We start from the raw sequence: 25,218 nt of genomic DNA on the forward strand, positions 1-25,218 counted from the left end.
ATATGCATTCCTCATCATTCGGCGAATATAGTTTTTTTTATCAGAAGTGAACCGTTTTATTTTACAGGTTGGCGACCGCCTCCGTGGCCTAATGGTAGAGCGTCCGCCCGGAGAGCGGAAGGTCCGGGGTTCGATCCCCAGCCGCGTCATACCAAAAGACGTTAAAAGATGGCACTTGTTGTTACCCTGTCTGGCGCTCGGCATTAAGGGGCTAAAACAAGGACTAATCGGCTCGGAGTCAGTATACTGTGTCTGAGTGGGGTATTCATGTTAACAGCGGGCGGGTATCTCAGTATGCAAGCACTATAAATCGGCATCTGTCCGGGCTAGTACAAGCAGACACACACACATGCACGTCGCTATATAAGTGCAATAATCTTGGACGCGATGTTAAACTGCATTTCACCTCACCTCACAGGTTGGCGAATATTTCTAAGATTAATTTAAAATAACCATTCTTCCTCGAGGAAGGGGCTCACGTCGTCTAAGGCGCCGCGATTCGTTGTGCAGATTTGCGTCCCTTAAATTGGGCCAGAAACCTATGATTGTGGGTTCGAATCCCGGTTCGCCCCGATTATGTTTCTAGGTTTGTCAGTCGTGCTCGTGGGTTTCACAGAAGTGGTAAACGTCTGAGACCTGCATCACTTCGGGCTTTCCTCCCACATTAAGCTGACATGCCGTGATAACTGGAATACTGTTAAAAGCGACGTTAAACCCAATTTAACTCACTCACTCACTCCTCGAGGAAAACTACATTTGTTTCAACGCATACACTTATCACACTATCGAAGGATGTTTTCGAATAGATATGATTTCGAAGAATGCCTTGTTTTGGAATAAGAGCTTGATCTAGAGTAGTATAGTCAGGTTGTGTCGCCAGACTTTTTTTTATCGCGTGCGTTTTAATAGGCATATATTTCATATCATCATTTACGAGTAATAAACGTATCGGTTTGCATTATATCGCTGTGTGATTTGAAAGTAAAAGCTACACACCATACGCCTTCGGAGTTTGTTATTATTTTCAATCATTTGCCTTTTTTTTAATTTCACACGAATAATATGTTACCGATCTGTCTGCTAACTGGTGTCACAACTGTTGCTCTCCTCAATTAATAACCCCCCATATTGACTGCCCGGGAAATTTAATATACCATTGTTCATTTATATCGTTTATTAAACATGATCATTCGCGTCTGGACAGTCGAACAGAGATCTTGTCGACGACACACTGTTTGGAGCTTGACTGCATTGAGAACTTGTGATCACATGACTGTGAGCCCTTTGACCTCTATAGCGTGAGCAAGCAAACATGGCGTCAGCAATGCAGTCGTACTTTGGAGCTTATAACGAATGTTTCTCTGTACTGGGTGCCCTTGCGGCAGCCTACATTGCTTTCAAAACATTCAGATGGGTATATCAGTTCCTTACAGAGCATTTCTTGGGACCAGCGCTTGGATTGTCTGCAGACGTGACGAAAGCCGGGCCATGGGCAGGTAACTCTTAACTAAAATCGCAGCATCTATCCTGTTGTTAGGCAGACAATGTTCTAGAAACACCTTTCCGAAAATAAGTCACAATTAGATTAGTCTTGGAAGTCCTACTAATGTAGGACAGATGTATGATCTGTGAAGGTTAAACTAATGCACTGTCAAATATTATGTAGACTTTCGTAGTGCATTAGGTGACGGAAATGTCCCTACAGTAATGTGTAATGTAAAGGTTACACATTGCAAGTCGACACGTGACACCTGCTGTTTAACGATGGTGATAACTGGTACAATTACAATTTTCACTACTTTGTTTCCCCCTCGTCCCGTTTTTCATAAATTGACATAAATAAGCGCATTCACTCAGTTTCACAAAAAAAAAAGAAAAAAAGTTACTGGTTGAGTTTTTCAGAAATAACCGTACCCCATTTGCTGGAAGTAATCAAAAACTTATTGAGACAAGTTGAAATGTGAAACAACGATGGTTTCCATCCCATTTGCTGGATATGTTGGCACCTTTTTGAAGTCATCTACCAACTGGTCATGTCCTGAGTGTATCCGACAATGACTATGCACTAATGTATACAAACTATTCTGTTGAATTAAAATAAGCATTTCACACTTCAAATAACACAGTTCAAACTCAACTTCAAAAGTTCAGGTTGTAAGTGGGTCTCATTGATAAGTTGGCACAGGTGGTCCAGTTGTGTTAGGCGCTGCAATGCGCTGTGCAGAGTTGCGTCCCTTTGGCCCGCAAGAAACCTATGATCGCCCAGATTATGTTTCTTGGTTTATTCACCAAAGTGGTAAGCGTTTGGGACGTGCATCACGTTGGGCTAGACCCGTGAAGATTCCGGGGTAGAATAGGTCTTCAGCAACCCATGCTGGCCGTAAAAGGTGACTATGCTTGTAGTAAAAGGCGACCAACGGGATCGGGTGGTCTGGCTCGCTGACTTGGTTGATGCATGTCATCGATCCCAATTGCGTGGATTGATGCTCATGATATTAATCACTGGACTGTCTGGTCCAGACTCGATTATTTACAGACCGCCGTCATGTAGCTGGAATATTGCTGAGTGCTGCGTTAAACAACAAACCAACCAACCAATCCTCCCATATTAGGTTGACACTGCACGATATAACTGGAATTCTGTTGAAAGGTGACTTCCGATTGTGCCTACCATTCCAATGTGCCTACAGTTAAGACAACATGACATGGCCTAATGGTCAGGATGTAGTATAAAACTTAAATTAAAACCTGATTTACCCATAATACCACATTGACGTAATAAGCACCAAGGGTAATCTCAAAATTAGAAATATGGGGCTCTTAGTCAAATATTATATTGGTTGAAAGATTGTAAATTTTGTGGTTTATGCTGACAGCCTGAAATGTTTATATACGACAGATATATTTTCCAGAATTTATTTGCCCATAATTAAGGGTGCATATGACACCCGAGTGGGTATTATACACAAATAAATAAGTCCTGTGTACATTGAACAATCTGAAGGAGTGCTAATTGGGATTGTTCACTGGCCAATATATCAGCAAATATCGCTGTGGGTGCTTATTAGAGCGGGGCGCTTATTACGTTGAGTACGGTAAATGAACTTGTCCATTGAGCAAAGTGTAAGCAATCTGGTTTGTGGATAAAAATAGAATCATATTTTGTCATTGTCATGTTGTCTTGTTCATCCATCATTTTAGTTTTTGGTTCAAAATGATCAGTGAAATATACAAACTCACTCACACTGAGAAGTTTTTTTGTTGCATGTCTAACAGAGCACACCATGTTCTTTATGGAAAATTTTAATATATACTGGTGATTATATATGGATAATATTTTACATTTAAAAAACATAATTATATTTCCATGAAATGAAAACCAGCATTGGTCAATAGGCAGAATGCCAATTGAAGACAAAGTACAAATATGATCAATACAATTTTAAGAACAACACACAGTAGATAATTATATAAAATGCATATTTTAAGTTGTAATATTGTTCAACTAAGTTGGTAAAATGTAATCTATGCACAACTTAATTGTCTTTTGTTATGTTTTGTATAAACATGTAACACTTATAAGCTATTAAAGTGATTAGTTAGGATAAAGTAATCATGGACAGATTCAGTAATCTTTACATTTTATGTATCTGGGAAATCTGAATTAGCAAGTTGGATCTTTCCTGGCTGAAATTTGAACACTGCAATAGATTCTGAAGACTGTAATGTCAGCACATTTAACCATGGAAATCCATGGGCCCTGACCGGTGAAGATTCCGGGGTAGAATAGGTCTTCAGCAACCCATGCTTGCTGTAAAAGGCAACTATGCTTGTCGTAAAAGGCGACTAATGGGATCTGGTGCTCAGGTTCGCCGACTTGGTTGATGCATGTCATCGATCCCAATTGCGTGGATTGATGCTCATGATATTTATCACTGGATTGTCTGGTCCAAACTCGATTATTTACAGACTGCCGTCATATAGCTGGTATATTGCTGAGTGCGGCGTTAAACAACAAACAAACCAACCAACCAATCCATGGGCCCTTGTCATATTTTGTTTGTTGTTTAATGCCACACTCGGCAATATTCCAGCTATATGACAGCAGTCTGTAAATAATCAAGTCTGGACTGGACAATCCAGTGATTGACCTCATGAGCATCGATCTACACAATTGGGATATGATGATAAATTGCATCAACCATGCCAGCCAGCCAGAACACGCAATCCCTCTTACCCGGGTAGTTGCCTTTAACGAGGGATTTTCACAGGAACCCTTGTCATCACCCTAATGTATGTAATGTTAAAAAAAGGGTCATTAGTTCAAGTAGTAAAGGATCTAACCTCCAGGACCCAAGGACACACCTTTTTTGATCAATGCTTTGGTAAAAATACTAAAATGATGATTAAGAAATAAAGATTGATGAGTGCTTCATCGTCGACAACATACATTTGTTGATTGAAGTTCAGGGGGCACGGGTGGCCCAGTCGTCTAAGGCGCCGCGATTCGCTGTGCAGAGTTGCGTCCCTTGGACACGCCAGGAACCTATGATTGTGGTTCTGAATCCTGGTTCACCCTGATAATGTTTCTAGGTTTGTCAGCACCATACCCGTGCTTTGGTTTCATCGAAGTGGTAAACATCTGAAACCTGCATCACTTCGGGCTTTCCTCAAATATTAAGCTGACATGTCGTGATATGACTGGAATACTGTTAAAAGCGGTATTACACCCAACTCACTCACTACATGTTCAACCGCGTGACGTCTATTATTGTGTGTCATGTGCCTACCTTCTTTGTTCTATTGTAGTGGTGACAGGCTGCACAGATGGTATTGGAAAGGCATACACAGAACAGGTAAACAATATATACAGAAGAACATTCGTATCAAGCTAAAGTCCATGTTTGTGTAATAATATCCTTTTGTGCAAGGGGGCGGTGGGGTAGTCTAGTGGTTACAGCGTTCACACGTCCCACCGAAGACCTAGGTTTGATTTCCCTCATGGGTACAACTGTACTCACTTACTCTTTTTGCCGTGGAGGCCCCAATGTACTGAAGGGCTTTAACTCTTGTGGTATATGTACAAAATACTTGTGAATTTATAAAAATACCTATAACCTCTGAAACATTTCTAATTTTGGACAAAATAATGTTTTTCATTGCCATGAGTGCTCAGTTTGAAATACATGAATTGTGTTTTTGTATGTTTTCAGTTGGCCAAAAAAGGTCTCAATATTGTACTGATTAGCAGGACCCAGTCCAAACTGGATGATCTTGCCAAAGAATTAGGTAAGTATTATAACACCAGGATAGACTCTAACATTAGCTCTACCACAGGAAGCTTTGTAGGTTGGTATGTTTGCCAACGCTAGTCCTATAATCCTTACAAAACTGCCTACTAGTTAAGCATCGTAAGGACCAGTAGAAATTTGCCATTTGTAAGAGTTTTTGCTACATGTTATCATAAGGACTAGTGGGGTAAAAGTGTTAGTTTCTACTGCTGGTTTGCCATACTGAATGTTGTGAGACATTTACTGACACCTGCTTGCTACACAACCATTGTGTCTGGGCTTCTTCCTGGCTTGGGGGGTACGGGTGGCCCAGTCGTCTAAGGCCCTCGATTCGCTGTGCAGAGTTTCGTCCTTTGGGCACGCCGGACACCTATGACTGGGGTTTCGAATCCCGGTTCGCCCCGATTATGTTTCTAGGTTTGTCAGCACCATACCCGTGCTCGTGGGTTTGACCGAAGTGGTAAATGTCTGAGACCTGCATCATTTCGAGCTTTCCTCCTACATTAAGCTGACACGCCGCGATATGACTGGAATACTGTTAAAAGCGGCGTTTAACCCAACTTACTCACTCACTCTTCCTGGCTTGATAATTACACAAGTAATTATCAGTCACTGTGATTAATTTATCAAGCTGCTTTTATTGGGAAGAGAATATATGGATGCCAACTTCTTTATTATGAGGAACGCATGATAAAGAAGTTGACGTCCATATATTCTCTTCCTTATGTGTATCACTTCTAAATGCCTTTCAAAGACCTGCTATCATTGTTCTTTAAGGATTGGGTATTTAACTGTCAAAGAGAAATATTCATCAGCAAACAATTTGCAGCATACCCTAGTCACATTTGTTACAACTTTATGACCTGTAATATGGTGTGTGAAGATGAGGTGTTATTTTGTTGCCGAGAAACAAACAAATTCCCAATATTTATTTCAAATGACTTGTTCAGTCATTGGTCAGTAAATGTAAGTACAGTAAACTACGGTTATAACGAACTCAAAGGGACTACTAATTTTAGTTCGTTATAACCATAGGTCATTATAAACATATACAGCATAACTACATGGTTCTAGAGGCATCACATTCCAGATAGGTCCTGACCGCCTCCGTGGTCTAGTGGTAGAGTGTCCGCCCGGAGAGCGGAAGGTCCGGGGTTCGATCCCCGGCCGCGTCATACCTAAAGATGTTAAAAGATGGTACTTGTTGTTACCCTGTCTGGCGCTCGGCATTAAGAGGTTAAAGCAAGGACTGGTCGGCTCGGAGTCAGTATACTGTGTCTGAGTGGGATATTCATGTTAAACTGCGGCATGTTATCTCAGTGTGCTAGCACTATAAATCGGCATCAGTCCGGACTAGTACAAGCAGCCACACACACACACACACACACACACACTTGCATGCACGTCGCTATATAAGTGCAATAATCTTGGACGCGACGTTAAACCCCATTTCACCTCACCTCACCACCGTGTAGTTTTCTCTATATCTGCAAACGTATCATCGTTCTCCGACGACAAGGCTCCCTGCTTGTGGTTTCAATCACTATTTTGTCTCACCCAGATTCAATTACTCACAGGTCGGCTATAATATTTAAATATACAGTAAACTACGGTTATAACAAACTCAAAGGGACTACTAATTTTAGTTCGTTATAACCGTAATTCGTTATAAGCATATAAACCGCATAACTACAGCAAATAGTCAGGACTAAAAAAGTAAATTCCTTATATCCGTCAGTTCGTTATAAGCGTGTTCATTATAACCGTAGTTTACTGTACCACAAATCTTCATGATATTCTTTGTAACATCCTGTCTGAAATCAAGAAGTCTGTTTGGCTGTGAACACGAATAACTGAAATCAGTGGTGGACCCCTGGACCCCTCCTCTGGATCAGTGTTGTATGGGTGACATGTGTTTCACTGATTACAGGACCAATAGAGGAAGAGAGGTTTTAAGAATTTAGGAAACTATGAAACTGAAGAAATCCCATTTTCCTCTGTCTTAAATGTTGTTGTCTTGCAGAGAGCAGGTATCACATCCAGACTCGAGTGATTGCGGTGGACTTCACCCGGCCTGACATCTACTCGCGGATCGAGAGGGAGCTCCAGGGTCTGGAAATAGGGACACTCGGTCAGTTCATACTCTTCCTTGTTACAGTTTTAGGGTTTGGTGTCAACTTCGATGACCTGTATTTTTCAGACCAGTGAAGATTCCGGGGTAGAATAGGTCTTCAGCAACCCATGCTTGCCGCAAGAGGCGACTATGCTTGTTGTAAAAGGCGACAAACGGGATCGGGTGGTCAGGCTTGCTGACTTGGTTGATGCATGTCATCGATCGCAATTGCCTGGATTGATGCTCATGATATCAATCAGTGGACTGTCTGGTCCAGACTCGATTATTTACAGACCGCCGTCATATAGCTGGAATATTGCTTAGTGCGGCGTTAAACAACAAACCAACCAACCAACTGTATTTTTCAAAATAAATGGAGGGCCAGCTGGCCGTGTAACACGAGGGCATCCCTTTGGTGTGCCAGAAACCTAGGAGTGTGGATTCAGATCCTGGTTCATCAAGAATCAACTGCAACAATAGCATGACATCACTGGTGTTGTTGCAGTTGATACTGAGCCAGGAATTCACTGGCCATTGTGTAGTTATAGCATTATGATGACGTCACTGGTGTTGTTGCAGTTGATTCTGAGCCAGGAATTCACTGGCCATTGTTAACCTATATATTAACAATTATAGCTAAAATGGATAGAATTATCATTTAATTGCCCACATGTTAACAGAAATGAGCGGGCCACTGTAACTTGATAATGCCCTCATATTGCTTGACGACAGGCCAATATCCTGCCCGTTGTTAGGTGACGTCATGTGATAGGGATAAGTGACGTCATGTTCAATAGTGACGTCATCTGGTTTGTAAAAGTGGGTCAGTGACATTCGTGTAGATTGCAGTAAATGTTTCAGAACCGATATTGTTGTTTCTTTTTATTTGATAACAAATTCCATCCATTTAAGCTATAATAATGGTAACGCTATTTTTCAGGGCATCATCATTTGCAGAAGCCATCGGTCTTTTCAACTGCCCTCCTTTGTCGGGCAATTAATGGAAGACCACGGACTTCTGCAAATGATAATGCCCTGAAAAATAGCTTTACCCTTATAGTAAAACTGATGCAACGATAGGTCATTATGCAAAATTATAGAAACATTATACATCAATCCTAACATGGTTTAATCTGTTCTTTCTGAAACAATAACCTAATGAAGGATTAAGGAGTATCTCTGAAACATCGTGACAAAGAATAAAAAAATTGCTGTCCGTAAAAAGTGTCATGTTTTAAAAAAATGAAGCTGCGTGGTGATTCCGGGTTAGAATAATGGTTCCCTGTAATCAGTACTGGGCAACTTGATGAATGGGGTGATCAGGATCTGTGACTTGCTTGATTGCCTGTCATTGTACCCCAACAGCAATGTATCATTGCCCGTAATATCAATCGGGGGCACGGGTGGCCCAGTTGTATGAGGCGCCGCGATTCGCTGTGCAGAGTTGCGTCCATTGGGCACGCCAGAAACCTATGATTGTGGGTTCGAATCCCGGTTTGCCCAGATTATGTTTCTAGGTTTGTCAGCACCATACCCGTGCTCTTGGGTTTCACCGAGGTGGTAAACGTCTTAGACCTGCATCACTTCGGGCTTTCCTCCCACATTAACCCTCTTGGTGCCACGGGACCATATATGGTCCCTCACTTTTCACACCCGCATAGTGCCAGGGGACCATATATGGTCCCGAGAAAATGCCCTTTTTAAACTGTGAATTTTGATATTTAACACTGAGTGCGCAAAGTCAAAACTATAACCATCATCACCCAAATCATCTTAGCTTTAACATCGTGTAACTCATACTTTATACAATGCTACGGATTGCGAAATATGGCGAGATTAGTAAAGTGGCTACCGCTCTTCTCGGCCTTTTTCTGCCATGTTTGAACACCAAGCGAATGACGGCGAATTTTGATCATGCACCCATGTCACATACACGTAAATATTTTCAGACAAAATCCTTGTTCATAAGAAAAAATATGACCTGAGTGATCAGAAAGACATATTTTTCCCAACTGTATACTTATTCACGTAAATACAATTCTGTTCACTCCTTATGAACAAGTTTATCTACACGTTTTGTATATTTTTATCGACTATCGGTAATGGCGGAATGGTCGGTACGCATGAGAAAACGACAGTGTATATTTCCATTACATTTATGACGTTCATTGAATGAATTTATAACCATCATCACCCTAATCATCTCAACTTCAATATCGTGTAACTCATATTTTATGCAGTGCTACGGACTGCGAAATATGGCGAGATTAGTAATGTGGTTACCGCGCTTCTCGATCTTTTTTTGCCATGTTGAACTTCATGCGAATGAAGGCAATGTTTATTATGCACCCATGTCACATACACGTAACTATTATTATATCAGACAGCCAATTTGAAAAAGAAATCTGATCGGACTGATCAGAAAGATTTACTTGTCCCCACTGTACAGTTATTGGCGTAAGAGTACTAACGTTTAGTCGGCCACGGAAGTTTTTTGTTCAAGTATTGCATATGTTTATCGACTGTGTGTCATGGCGATTTAGCACGGCGCTGCATACCAACCGACAGTGCAGATTGTCTTTTTGTTTATGATGCTGAATTACAGAAAATATTCAAATCAAAGATATGGAAAGATAGCTATAATCGTTAATATTAAGTTGGTATTGTGTATATTTATGGGCAGGAGGTTCATGATCAAAACCTAAACATTGAATGGCCAAGCCCGAAGTGATCGACAGGGTACGTTCGCCTCATATCTGTGCCGCGATTTCTTGTTTACAGGTTGTCCTACATATTTGCCCGTTCAGACAAATAACTGCTACTGTTTTCATATGAAATGACTAAGAGTCATGTGTGATTGCTCAAACTACCTGACCGTGTGAGTGACTTGCCCTAACTGTTTCACATTTTGTCGCAAATGGAGATTTCAGAAGTGTGGCCACGACATCTAACGTGAGTCGACGCCATATTGTAAACAAATTGTGTCAAGGTCGGTTCCACATGTGGTAGCTCGGGCCCCGTTTCTGTCGATGGTACAAGCGATACAAACATAATGCAACTACTGAAAACATCAACATAACTTCTACAATGATGACATCAATACCTTTTTGTATTTGGATTAACCGCTTATGGATACGCTGTGCTTTTAAGTTCAATTTCGATTTGTTTTTCCTTTCATTGAAACTGTGATAATGGCGGTGTGATTGGTTTGCTGAAATAGTATTTTCCATGAGTCTAATGTACATGGTACATGTTGTAATTGTAGAAGATAATTGATAACCAATCGTGTATGCATATATATCATCAAATACACATTACTAATCTCTTCAGAAAATGGAATATATCATAGCTCGTTTTCAAACATTCTGCTATGGATATTAGATAAAAAAATGATATTAGATTTACAAATTATTCATGTACACTGTACTCTCGATTAACGTATGATAATCTATTGCAAGTCTTCAACTCTTATTTGATATGTCATCTGAAATGTCAGCAATGAGTACAATTAATTTTATTTCGTTACAATCTGCAATTTTATTCAAATAGGCTAATAGACGGTCGGTGATTTCCCGCCGCTGTGAATTTGTCGTCTGGACAGGTGCGCGTGATTTGACCTCGCGTGTTGTGACGTGGATGACGTCACTTGAAACAGCTGATCTAATGTTGTGGTAGTATAATGGATACACGTGGTTTCATTTTCCAAATAACAATATTCTCTTTGACTGAACTAGAAAGCATATCTTGTACATCACGATTGGAAAATGTCTACGGCGACCGACGAGTGAATGAGACCGCTTATCATTTGACTAACAGTGTTAGAATATTTGGCGCAGTTTTCTAATTTTGGTATGTTGACATGTGCTTTTCATATCTGTTTGAAGGCTTGATATTCCAAAAAAATAATATGCATTTAGTTGAGTACAGTGAGAAAGCTGTCAAAATGGATCCAATATTAAACCACCTAGATTTTTAAATATTTTAGCTTCATCTATTGGAATCTCGAATGGTTCAATTTATAACATAAACAGTAAAAGTAATTAGATCTTCTCACAATATATAGATAATCAATTTCTGAAAGACAAACAGTTTTTAGAGTAAATGTGACTTCGTTTTGATGTTTTATATAGTTATATGTATGTCTTTTTTCACTCTGCATTATCTAAATTACCAAATACTTCGACCAGTGACATATAGTAGCAATTAGATTCTACTTTGTTTTTTATCCTAGGTATGAAATAGATTTTCTTTTTAAATAAATATTTGTCTAAGAGCAAAATCAATACATTCTTGTGGTTTTTTTCTTCACCATTTTAATTTGTATATCTTCCCTCCAAGCTGTTGTTTAGCCAGGCCAAAATTAAGAAAAAAAGGAAAGACATAATAAACTTTTATGTAAGATTTTGCTGGTTAAATTTTCGGAGTTCAATACCAAATATATATTTTTCCTTTTATGACAAATAATTCCATTACTTTCATTGACCTACGATCATTATCTATTTCAAACTTTTCCTTCAGTAGAATGGGATGGAATGGGAAACTAGTGGAAATAAACTATTACGTATGTCCTTTAATGTACATGTACATACCTAGCTATAGGTGTAAATAAACTTCTAAAGTCGTATTTATAAATCAAATGAATAAATGAAAGAAAAAGTGGTATTTCATGGACTGGCCATACAAGTATATTTTGAGCAAAGGTCTAAGTTAGGCAGCCAAGTGCGAAATACGAGCTGATACGAGGATGTATGTTTTCTGGTGTTCATAGTGAAACAATGACATATGGCGCCTGAGTTGCGAGTGATCGAAAATAGGTTTGTTGAATAGATTTGCTGCCCATGAAAACGTTTCAACAATTTTGATTGAATCTACATGTACTTACTCTTGGGTGGTATTACGTTAGTATAATCTTGTTAATTATTAAGAAATAACAATGATGCCCGATATTGAGCGATGTCAATTTGAGTATTGTCAGGGCTGTTTAGCGATCTTTCACATTTGGTCGTTTGAAAATGTACGATGTCAATTACCCGGAAGTTGTTTTTATCACTAATAAAAGAGCACGGTCATTGAAACATACATGGACGTAACCGGGATTTCTTCACGATATATACATTCCAAACTGTCATTCGTTTTGTGACATAATCTTTGAAACAGTCTGCGTATGAATTAATCACGACCACTTTGTCAATTTTGTTTTGACGTCAAAAACACGCACAAATTCATCGGGTTTTTTATCGGTAAATATAACTCACGGAAAATTCTCAGTGAATGTGTACTTCAACATAAATATCATATGTCTATCACTGTTAGGACATGTACTTGCCAATGTTATGAATTATTGGTCATTTAGATTTCAAACAAGGGCGCTTACTTGACTTTGCTTGCCATATTCGGGAGCGTCCATAATACGATTAATGTGGAAAAGTAGGAAACTTGAAATACCAGCACATTTATCGATGGCTTGGCAGTGCATAGATCTTTTGGATTTGGTGACTTTAGATACTGTTGGAAAGACAATCAACTCGAGTTGCATGTTATACAATTTGGTTACATTGTGTGAAGAAATAAAGACGTTGCAACACTTTTGATACAATGTATACGTTTTTGTAACCGCGACGTCAGCATAGTGCGGCACTGAGCGGTTTGCAGGCTGACTGACGTCCAGGCACTATGAGGGTTAAGCTGACACGCCTTGATATAACTGGAATACTGTTAAAAGCGGCGTAAAACCCAACTCACTCACTCACGTAATATCAATCACTAGTTTGTCTGGTCCAGACTGGATTATTTACAGGTTGTTGTCACAACTGGAATATTGCTGAGGGCTGCATTCTCACTAAATCTAGTTATTTTATGTATTCGTGATCGAGTCTGGGGAGTAGTTGGATATGACCAATGGTGTCAACCTAGGCCATCTTCAGAGCTCCAGATAAGCTTTTGGTGTTGTGGGTATTTTACCCATGCATTTTAAGATCATTGGGTATCAGTAATTCTATCTGGGTATTCAAATTTCTGTTACCCACTAGTTTTTACACATGTGGGTATTTAAGTTAAATATTTAAAACCACTATTCATCTCGTAGTCCCTGCAAACTGGTGTCTTGTTGGTTCGAGAGCTTTATAGGACTAAAAAATACCACAATACTTCCACAAGAAAGTGTGATGGCAAATGATCATGATGTAAGTGTCATCGTGGAGTTTGGCAAGGTTGACGGAATGTCCGTTTATAATTTCATAATAAGTTGCTGATTTGCTAATTGAATACACAGGGTTACTTCACAATATTTTGATGATACGCACAAGTTTGATTTTTGTAGCGAATCTGTAATGTTTGTTGCGTATTTGATACGCTTGGATTTTATTTTACTGCATATTTCTGCATTTTTTATGCATATTTTACGCAGATACGCAGCTTATGTGGAGCTCTGATCTTGCTTACATGATATGTCTGTGAGGGTTGGGGTGAAAGGATACAAGGTCATTATACGATGCATATCACGATATGCATATTTATGTCAAATCGCATCGATACTTCTTGACTATTAATATTTCAGAGCAGGTTCAAATGGAAAAGCTAGCTGTAGACACATGTTCGTTGCGGGTATTTTTAGACAAAACACCTTTTTGCGATTTTTGACTAACAAAAATGCTAGGGGTCATTAAACGAGCAGTAATGTACCTCATCAAGTATATAGTCTTGTATTGATACAGAAAAAAACATATTGTATCAGCGCATGAAAAATCACGATGCACTAGTGCACTGATGTATTGTTTCACCTCCAGTGCACCGATGTATTGTTTCACCTCCAGTGCGCCGATGTATTGTCTCACCTCCAGTGCACCGATGTATTGTTTCACCTCCAGTGCACCAATGTATTGTTTCACCTCCAGTGCCCCGATGTATTGTTTCACCTCCAGTGCGCCGATGTATTGTTTCACCTCCAGTGCGCTGATGTATTGTTTCACCTCCAGTGCCCCGATGTATTGTTTCACCTCCAGTGCGCCGATGTATTGTTTCACCTCCAGTGCCCCGATGTATTGTTTCACCTCCAGTGCCCCGATGTATTGTTTCACCTCCAGTGCGCCGATGTATTGTTTCACCTCCAGTGCCCCGATGTATTGTTTCACCTCCAGTGCGCCGATGTATTGTTTCACCTCCAGTGCCCTGATGTATTGTTTCACCTCCAGTGCCCCGATGTATTGTCTCACCTCCAGTGCCCTGATGTATTGTTTCACCTCCAGTGCCCCGATGTATTGTTTCACCTCCAGTGCACCGATGTATTGTTTCACCTCCAGTGCACCGATGTATTGTTTCACCTCCAGTGCACCGATGTATTGTTTCACCTCCAGTGCACCGATGTATTGTTTCACCTCCAGTGCCTGGTGAAAACTTTCTATTATCATCTGTATTAATTTGTTTCAGTGAACAATGTTGGCATGGCCTATGAACTTCCAGAGTACTTCTTAGACATACCCAACGTAGAGAAGGTAATACAGTCTCTTTACATAATATATGCCCTCACAGTCTGGGACGGTGGGGAAGCTGACAATGCATAGACTGGTCATGCTGAAGACAAACTAAGCCTCTTCACTGTCCTTAACTTCAGCAATCTGTGGTTGTAGCCACTAGTCCTTGTAGTCCAGGAATACTATCAGACACCAGTCCGTGAAAATCTAGGGAGACTAGTTATGTCATCCTGAAACCTTACATCCTTCCGAGGAATGGGAGTTAGCGGACAATAAAGTCCAGTTTACACCTTTGCCGAATTAGGCTGGAATTATGGAGTTCTATTTTGGCTGAACTAACAAGTGTATGCATAGTCCAATGAAATTTGTGTAACGAAATCAACATCCGGTTTGTAAACTTCCGTGCAGATTTCGGTAGATTGCAGGATCTGCAAATCATGTGTACCATCAACTTAACGTCAACAGATATTTTCCTAATCTTTTCAAGTTCGGCCTTGTTCGTCAGGGGTGGAAACTGGACTTTTACAGTCTGTCAACTCCCTTTCTTGGCAAAGATGGAAACCTTGTGATTTAATATGCATCGCTTGACCAATGATTTCTTCCCTATAGTAAAAAGCCCAAGTCTACAAAACATTCCACTGGCTCGGTATGTCCCCACAAGCGCAGCCTTCCAAATTCACACTTTTCTGCTACCAAGAGACTACAAGTACTGACTTGTGCTGAGGACCAGTAAACTTCCACTGATGGTAGTCCTCATTGACTAGTAACGTCTGAAGGCTATAAATCTGTACCATTTCTCCATGCTGAAAGGACCTGACAGAAAAAGTAAACAGTCAGCATCTTTGTCTTGTTCAAGCAGGGCTTGTGAAAGAAAGTTACACCAGTATTGGACTACGGGGTATAGTGTCTATACAGTGGGGCTCAAGACATATTCCATTTTTGACATGTTTTAGATTTTGACTGTTATTTGAGCTTTGCACAGCCTTTTTCTTGTTATGATGTCATCATATTTTTTTCAAATCAATAGAGTTTTGTATTTATGCAGGAAATATTTGACAGCAGGTAATGTTGAAGTGGCTGCTTTTGTTGACAGTTTCGACTGTTGACTTCATGCCAAGGAGAGCTACAGTGCTGTGGCAGTGTTTTTATTTTGGTCTTTTCTATACACTAACGCATATTTACATTGCAGATGGTTAAAGATATGTTGAACTGCAATATGCTGTCAATGGTGATGGTAAGTTTCTTGTCATGCTTGTCTCTAGCAGATAATAGTTTCCACAGGACTTATTGTATCTCTTAAAATCCAGCTAAATATTCACCAAGTTCACCATGATGTGTGCTCCGACAGGTAATAGTTTCCAAAGGGCTTATTGTATCTCTTAAAATTCAGCTAAATATTCACCATGTTCACCATGATGTGAGCTCTGAGAGGTAATAGTTTCCAAAGGGCTTATTGTATCTCTTTCAAATTCAGCTTAATGTTCACCATGTTCACCATGATGTGTGCATGGACAGATACTAGTTTCCACATGACTAATTGTATTTATTAACATTTAACTTTATTCACTATATCTGTTTCAGTTAGTACAGAAATTGATGTTGACCTAAGTTCTTTCATTGTCAAAGTAAAACATAACATGTTATTTTCTGTAAACTTTCCAGATGAGCAGCATTGTGGCACCAGGCATGGCTGAGCGTCGCCGTGGTTACGTCATCAACATTGCATCATCAGCAGGAGAGAGGCCTTTGCCACTTCTCGCATTATACTCTGCCACCAAGGTAACCTGTGTTCAATATTCTATGTTCGCCAAGGGGTGCTGTCCCAAGTGGTAGAAACTTTCAGAGTTGTGTCCCTTAGCTATTCCCGGATCTGCTGATCATAGTTTTGAATCTCAAAATAAGGCACAGTATGTTTCTGAAATAAAAGAGATTCATAATTTGAAATATTTTTTATTTGCCATCTGAAGCTAGCTCCTGGTGAAGAGAATTTTGCCAACTCGAAGATTGATCAAATGTATGTTTTTTGGCATGCTTAAATTCCAAAGGGCACACCCAAGCATAATATGAGTGCCCAGGAGCACATTTGAATAGAAATAGGTTACTATATCTGGTGTATGTTAATGTCTTCACAGGGTTAGATTTAACAACAAATTTGTATGTAGCCAGCAGGGCTTGCCCCTTTTAACAGTTACTGGCCCTTCTCCGAACTGACTGGCCAACAACTTAATGGTGGAGGCTGCGAAGTGGCCCAACCTGATGTTGGTTAGCCACCAAGAAGGGCTCTGAAAGTTTAGAACTCCTCCCCCCTAAAATGTTTTTGCACTGAGATTAAATTTAGACTTCCATTTGCCTCATTTCATGGTGATTTATAAACAAATAAAGAAGTTGTGCACAACATTACAAAATGGCTGCTGGTTGTCATTCTACTGAGATGGTCGAATTAAAAAAATTAAACATACACAGAGATGACTAGCCAGACGGGTCATCTACTTACGTTTCAGCAAGCCCTTTGTAATTTGAACTGGCCACGGTCCAACGGGTCAGTAGTTAAATCGTCTTCACATAAGTTAATCCCAATGGTTATTCTGTGAGAGAATAGGCCTCAAGCAACCCGTGGTGGTGAGAGGTGACTGGATGATAGGGTGTCATCGTACCCTGAAACCAGGCATTGTGGATCATTCCCAATTATTTACAGACCGAGTCGCATTATGCCTAACCCACATATCCAGTGTACATATTGTGTGATGTAATGTACAGTTTGTTTTAGTAGTCAGACTTTTGACTGATAGAAACGAGAAGCAAGGTGTCACTTGTTTCATGATTTGATAATTGAAAAGTAAATATTAAGGATTAGTCCTGCTTACTTTATCAATTCAATAAAATAATGAACTGCCATCGGAAAATCATTATTGAAATTCTGAGCAGCGTGTGTCTTTGCATTGTAATTTCTGTATCATAGGAAAACACTGCCAGTAGCTATAGTGACTTTGTCAAGCACTTTTCTTTTCGCCACGTTCATTGGCCAGATCGTACTTATTAATCCAATCACGAAGGGTATTGCTTTTGATTCATTGTTCTGGTTCCTCTGCCATTTTTGCTGATTTGTAAGCACATGGCATAGGCAGTTTTTGTGTTTTGTGTCTTTGACTTATTGACTTTTTCCATTGACTTATTACATTTCTTTGGGCAAAGTCATTGACATATATACAGATGTTTGTGTGAAAACTACTGACAAGGATGTTACAGTGCCTGGTTCCACTTGCAGGTGTTCATGGACTACTTCACTAAAGCACTCCAGATTGAGTATGGTTCTAGAGGCATCACATTCCAGGTAGGTCCTGACCGCCTCCGTGGTCTAGTGGTAGAGTGTCTGCCCGGAGAGCGGAAGGTCCGGGGTCCGATCCCCGGCCGCATCATACCTAAAGACGTTACTTGAAGGTACTTGTTGTTACCCTGCTCGGCATTAAGGGGTTAAAGCAAGAACTGGTCGGCTTGGAGTCAGTATACTGTGTCTGAGTGGGGTATTCATGTTAAACTGCGGCATGGTATCTCAGTGTGCTAGCACTATAAATCGGCATCAGTCCGGTCTAGTACAAGCAGCCACACACACAAGTGCATGCACGTCGCTATATAAGTGCAATAATCTTGGATGCGACATTAAACCCAATTTCACCTCACCTCACCTCACCTCACCATCTAGGCCCCTGGGGTCAGGGATGATAGTAGATGAAGGTGTTGCTTTTCACTTGTGCTCAATGTGAAAATTGTTGCTGGATGATGCATTACCTGATCTTTTGTCATCTTGTTCATAAAAAGACTGTGGGCATGGGAGGGTAGAACTGATCCCCAGCCAGCTTTTAGAACTTATCTAAAACGCTTTGTAACCCAGGTGAAAATGCTCTTGAAATGTCAAAACAATGGGGAAATTTGTACTTGTCCGTAGGAATTTGTAATAGCCTGCAGGAAGTAAACGAAAATCTCCGCCATCAATTGCGTTGAGGGCTCTGATTGGTCTGCGCTTCAACCATAACAAAAGCACATGGTGATATTTACCAATCAGAGCTTTCGACACCATTTAGCACAGAGATTTTTTGTTTACTTCTGTGACCAACAGCTGCAATTGAGCCAATAATAATATGTAGGTAATGAATTGCCAAAAAATGAATTTTTGTGGCATGCAGGACGTATGTGGAGGGAGGTTGGGAGGTATTGTGAACATGACGTGTACATTTCCGTTTAATTTAAACGATATATCAGTTTTCAACTTTGGCCAAGATGGCAAGTGATGTACCTTTTCTATTTATATATATGGGTTCGGTGTTACAGTGATATGACTATCCTGCTTCAGGGGCCTGTAGTTTATACCTCTATAAAAGCAAAACATATTGAACTCAATTCTTAAAACTAGTGATATAATGAAGAGGATGTTTATTTTCTGAACAGCAATTTTATATCTCGTTTATCTGATATAATTCTCAATATTCCAAAAGGTAGGGGGTAAAATTAGACAGAAAACGTGTTAGGGTTGATTTTCTAAATAGAACAAAAATACAACATCAGTTTGAGGACGGGTGACTGGTAATTTTTCAACGAAATGAAGGTTATTTCTTTTTCTCTTCCAGTCTGTGAGGCCGAACTTTGTCGCCACCAAGTTGAGTGGCATCCGTCGATCCAACCCCTTCTGTCCCTTCCCAGACCAGTATGTGCGTGCTGCCCTCGCCACTCTGGGCACTAGCAACTCCACAAATGGTTACTTCATGCATACATTACAGGTAAGTGTACTGGGTCGGACATGCTGACTACAGGCTTTAACAACATTTGCTCAGATTCCGGGGTACAATAGGTCTTCAGCAGCCCATGCTTGCCGTAAAAGGTGACTATGCTTGTCGTAAAAGGCGACTAACAGGATCGGGTGGTCAGGCTCCCTGACTTGGTTTGATGCATGTCATCGATCCCAAATGCGTGGATTGATGCTCATGATATCAATCACTGGATTGTCTGGTCCAGACTCGATTATTTACAGAATGCCATCATATAGCTGGAATATTGCTGAGTGCAGCGTTAAACAACAAAGCAACCAAGCTAATGCAAGAAAGTGTCTTGAAGCAGTTGTAAAATCCCTTTTTATTTCTGTGTCCAGTGACTACTTCTAACTGTTTCATCTTTAAGGGTTTGTACTTTTTGCACACTTTTTCACAAATGTTTTGTTTGTAGTGAGTGAGTGAGTTAAAATTTTAAGTCACATCGGCAATATTTCAGCCATATCGTGACTATCAATAGTTAAACACTAGTACGGAATTATAAAAGAGAATAGCACTAGACATAACGATACAAGATAAAAACAGGCTATAGATCGCCAGCAGCGTCTTGTTTGTAAGAGAGCTATGAAATTAAGTTTGTTTTAAGAAAAGCGGTGTTATTATAAACTTGTCTCAGTCAGGGAAAATATATACAGTCAAGTCTTGTTAATCCGACATTGGTTGCATAGGATTATGTCGGATTATGAACAAAATTAAGTCGTATGAACGTTTTTGATTAAAAATTTGACAACTACACAATAAATAACGATACATATAGATGGTAATGATATTATGAAAAAGAAAATATTCATCTTGTTATGTTATGTTTTTAGCAGAATATGTTTTCTAATCATGCAATCTCTAATGCTTAAAACATGTTATTCTGAACTACTGTTAGTTGTATGACTGATTCAAAATACTTTGAAAAGCTTAGCCTGGGATGGAAATTGCCAGTTTGAGACTAATGCCTCAAGGCTAAAGAAAGCGGCTTTCTTTGTGGCTAAGGTAGACTTCCTTTTGGTCATTTCATTGGTTGGTTAAAGTTTGTGAAAAGTCGTTCTGTAAAGGGATGTCCTCAGCAGTAGCGATAACATACATCTGATTTTAATGTGATTGAGGTCATCTAAAAATGTGATTAATCCTGTTTGGTTTAGTTAAAGCATTAATTGTTTTGGTTAAACTTCTATTATTATTCTAAGTTTATCTCTGCAGCCATTGTAATATGCATCTAGCAGCCAAATCGTCTCGCATCAAAACACGGGCTGTGTGCTCATGGATTGTTGACCACTAAGTACACTGATCACTGTGTCGGATTAATGAGATTGATTATTGATTGATTTCGGTAATTTGTTGCAAATTAGGTGTGTCAGAGTCGGAGTGCGAAACTGTTGGATTACCAGGTCTAAATAGCACTCATTTAATCGGTTCCTATCATTAGTGTCGGATAAAGACGATTGTCGGATTAACAATCTACTACTATTGTAAGAGTTACAAATAGTTGCAGCCATAGAGTTAGAAGAAAAAACCCAGAATTTATGGTAATAGACAGTTTATTCAGTAATTTAGGCATCGAGGCCCATAGTACAATGCAGATTGAATATTAACATTTGTCACGTGATGTACATGATTAGATTTTAAATCAAGTTACACATATCTCATTATAAAGACATGTTTCAAGAATACAGAAACAGCATGGATCTTATCAGGATTTTCAGAGTTTAGCAGAATTATCATTAACTAACGGTCTTTAAAAATACCTTGCAACATGGGGAGAAATTTATACCTTAAATGGGAATACGTTTCACATATAAGTAAGACATATATTTACATTAAAATTATGCTATGAAATTCTAAGTTTACAATAAGCTCTGTTTAAACTTTCTTCAGTTAAACAAGTTAAATATCTTTCAGTTTGTAACAATGATTTTACTTTGCTGTAATTGCTAAGATAAAGTGATTCAGAAATACTTTGGTGCCACTGTTGACAAAATACGTCCTACAGTCTTTGCTTAAATGAATATAAAAATAACTGTGGATCTCTCTCCAGAATTTAAGCACTCCTTGACATCATCAAAGTGTTGTCATAGGTTTTTGTCAGTTGTCTATCCATCTATCCATTAACACTGAAATTAAAAAAAACACAACATAGCTCTCTATGGCTACAACAAAATAGAATTCAACTTTGATAAGTCTTACAACTTGAGTTTCCAGTGCTTCAACCAGGCGCCTCACTGAAGCATGACTTGTCTCACAAGAAACATGATTTTGCGTGTCCAGTAGGATTGATGCTCATGATATCAATCACTGGATTGTCTGGTCCAGACTCGATTATTTACAGACCGCCGTCATATAGCTGAAATATTGCTAAGTGCGGCGTTAAACAACAAACCAACCAACCAACCAACTTAACATGAATCTTGTGTTGTATTCTCCCCAGGGAGTTCAGAATGCAAGTTCAGAATGCAGTTTGAAGATGCAGGTTGAAGATGCACATTGAATGCACTGCGATCTAATGACTATAATAATAATATCTTATCAATAATCTCTTCTATTCCAGAGTGCTGTTACGATCCTTCTGCCTGACTTTGTCATTTTTCGCACCTTGAAAATGGCAAGGAAGTCAGCCATTAAACGTAAAGAGAGGAGGAAGGCCAAAGAGAACTGACATACTTCTGTGAACTTATTATGATTGATTTTTAGGTAAATGAAAGCACTTTGGTTTTGCTAGGATGACTAGAATTGTCCTTTTCACTTCTTAGAATAAAAGTATTTGGAGTTTTTTTTGTGGAGGACAACCACTTGTACAGCATTCCAAATACAAGAATCACAGCACGTCATTGGCATTATGCAAAGGAACAAGGACAAATTATATAGTTTGTTTTCTGTCAATAAATCTTGGTGCATTTATCATTAATAACAGCATTATTTATTTGCATATCAAGGCATTAAAGCAAATCAGTGGCATCAGTCATCCATGAAGAACATTGGAAGTCTTCCTGACAGGTTGACAACACTACATCTTGTGCACCTGAAGGTATTGACAACTAACATTTTGTTTCAATCTCATTCAAATCAGACCTCAGTTCTCGCTGCCGCTAAACAAAGATCCGAGGACATCCCATTAGGGGTCACGTCAGAACGACCTTTTATCCGACCAATCAGAGCATCGCTTAACAGATTATGTAAGTGACAGTCGGAATGTGATTTCTAATCATGCAACCTTGAAAACTTTAACTCCGAACGATAGTTACTGGTTTAACGACTGAATCAATACAATCTAGACCATCTGTTAGCCATTCCAGAATGTTCTTTTGTTCAGGTTTCAAATTAGCAATCGAGAATTTGTCAAAATAATTTTCGAAGCGTAGACGCCAATTTGAAATTAGTGCCGTAAAGCATGAGAAAGCTGCCTTCTGATTGGTCATTCCATTGGTCAGTCAAAGTTCGCTCAAGGTCGGTCTGACATGAGCCATAATGGGATGTCCTCAGATCTTTGTTTAGCTGTAGCGAGAACTAAGATCTGATTTTAATGAGATTGCATTTTGTTTGCACAATTATATTTCTTATTTAACAGATTGTTTTCAGGATATTTTTTTATCAAATTCTATAATTAATAAGCTATTTCAACATTCTGATTACACTTCTCAAAATATCTGCATGTTCTAAACCGAATTAAAAAAACTATTATTATTAAATTGGTGTTGTGTTTGGATACAGTTTACCATGTTTACAGTCTCCAAGCATGGCCTTACCATGTCAGATATTTTAGTTCTTCTGGAAAGTGATGCTTTGATTCATTCTATCCTAGTAGCCCTTGTGAATGTCACGTTTGGAGTATATGATAACTGATTGATGTGAAGATGTCAGCGCTTTACAGATGATGAAAAAGACCTGTTGTGATTGTGTGTTGGTGTATGAAAGTGTTGTGTCGAGCGATACAGAGGATTATTCACACAGACACACACACACACATTTCACACAAATATAACCTCTCTAATTATGATGGCCTCTTTTGATGAGTACAGTTATAAATGCAATTTCTAGTTTGTTTATTTGTGTCACATGTACAAGCATATAGGAGTAACAGCGTACGTACGTACATGTAGTTTTGCAAATGACCATGACAAAAGAACTACAGCTACATCAGTCCAGGGCAATAGAAACAGACAAGAAAATGTTTCTGTCAAATCTATAGGAATTTCTTGTTATATTCTTTTGGAATTCTTATCTTGCGTGACCGGGGGAAAAATAAAAAGCTGGTATTGATGTCGGATTATTTCTCCAATTCATGATTTGGTCTTTGAAAGGCATTCAGAAGTGATGCACTTAAGGAAGAGAATATATGGACGTCAACTTCTTTATTATGAGGAACACAATGTTCGGAGTATATGCTTACTCCTTCACCATGTGTTTTCAGATCACCTGATGAACAGGTATTATAAGTTCCTCATAATAGAGAAGTTGACATCCATATATTCTCTTCCTTAATTCATGATTTGTCTAAATTGCTAGGATTTTAAAAGGTGACTGAAACAGATATTTTAAGGGTTTGTAGGAATGATAGAAGTACATCTTTGATAAGTTTCAACTGCTGAACATAATGAGTTGACATTGTAAACTGTAATTAAGTGATATATGAAATTGGTCTCTGAAAGACTGCAGATTTAACTGTTCAGTGTCAACAAGATGGTATGTCCTCTGGTCCAAACAGTTTGCTTTTGTGAATGTTGTGTTTGCTGTGTGTGTTTCCGTCTGCACTGTGTACAGGTGGCCTATTGTGTGAGTGATATTGTTCTTGTTTTGGAAGACAATACTATTTACATCCATTACACAATTGTTATGTCACATTTGTTTGTTAATGAGCGTGAAATTGTTGTGAGAGCAATATTGTTCAAAGAAATAATACTTGTTTTGCACAACTGATTATACAATGTATTAGGTTTTTCTGTCATTTTCATCAGGAACTCTGTATTTTACTACACTTTTCTTTACCAACCTGAAAATTTATAATAAACAACAAATTTCAAACACGTCTTTCATGTTTTTATTAGGTTGGTTTGTTGTTTAACACCGCACTTAGCAATATTCAAGCTATATGATGGCGGTCTGTAAATAATCGAGTCTGGACCAGGCAATCAAGTGATTGACATCATGAGCAAGAATCTACGCAATTAGGATACGATGACATGCATCAACCAAGGCAGCGAGCCTGACCACCCGATCCTGTTAGTCACCTCTTACGACAAGCATAGTCGCCTTATACGGCAAGCATGGGTTGTTGAAGACCTGTTCTAGCCAGGATCTTCACGGGTCTGGCGACAACTGGTTTGCTGGGTACAGACTTGATGGTGTACACGCCTCTAATATTATTTGTTATTGTTTTATTGTTTAACACCACACTGCAATTTTCAGCTATCAGCTATATGACAGCGGTCTGTTAATATTCGCATCTGGACCAGACAATCTAGTGATTGACCTTGAACTTGGGAAACACTGACATGCATCAACCAAGTCAGTGAGCCGGACCACCCATCCCGTTGGTCGCC

General features: G+C 39.3%; 1 protein-coding gene across 1 annotated transcript; it reads left to right on the top strand.

Annotated features, from left to right (window-relative positions):
* The first annotated feature begins 1,264 nt into the window (after window positions 1-1,264).
* On the top strand, window positions 1,265-24,074 carry LOC139462354 (very-long-chain 3-oxoacyl-CoA reductase-like). Its single transcript, XM_071244011.1, has 10 exons — window positions 1,265-1,496; window positions 4,810-4,856; window positions 5,214-5,289; window positions 7,315-7,422; window positions 14,830-14,894; window positions 16,063-16,107; window positions 16,536-16,652; window positions 18,139-18,204; window positions 19,496-19,645; window positions 22,230-24,074. Exons 1-10 carry the CDS (start codon window positions 1,313-1,315, stop codon window positions 22,335-22,337), a joined length of 966 nt encoding a protein of 321 aa, XP_071100112.1. The 5' UTR covers window positions 1,265-1,312; the 3' UTR covers window positions 22,338-24,074.
* Window positions 24,075-25,218: the final 1,144 nt, after the last annotated feature.

This window comes from Haliotis cracherodii, unplaced genomic scaffold (genome assembly GCF_022045235.1).
Source record: "Haliotis cracherodii isolate W230 unplaced genomic scaffold, xgHalCrac1.p SCAF_15, whole genome shotgun sequence".
NCBI classification, from domain to species: Eukaryota; Metazoa; Mollusca; class Gastropoda; order Lepetellida; family Haliotidae; genus Haliotis; species Haliotis cracherodii.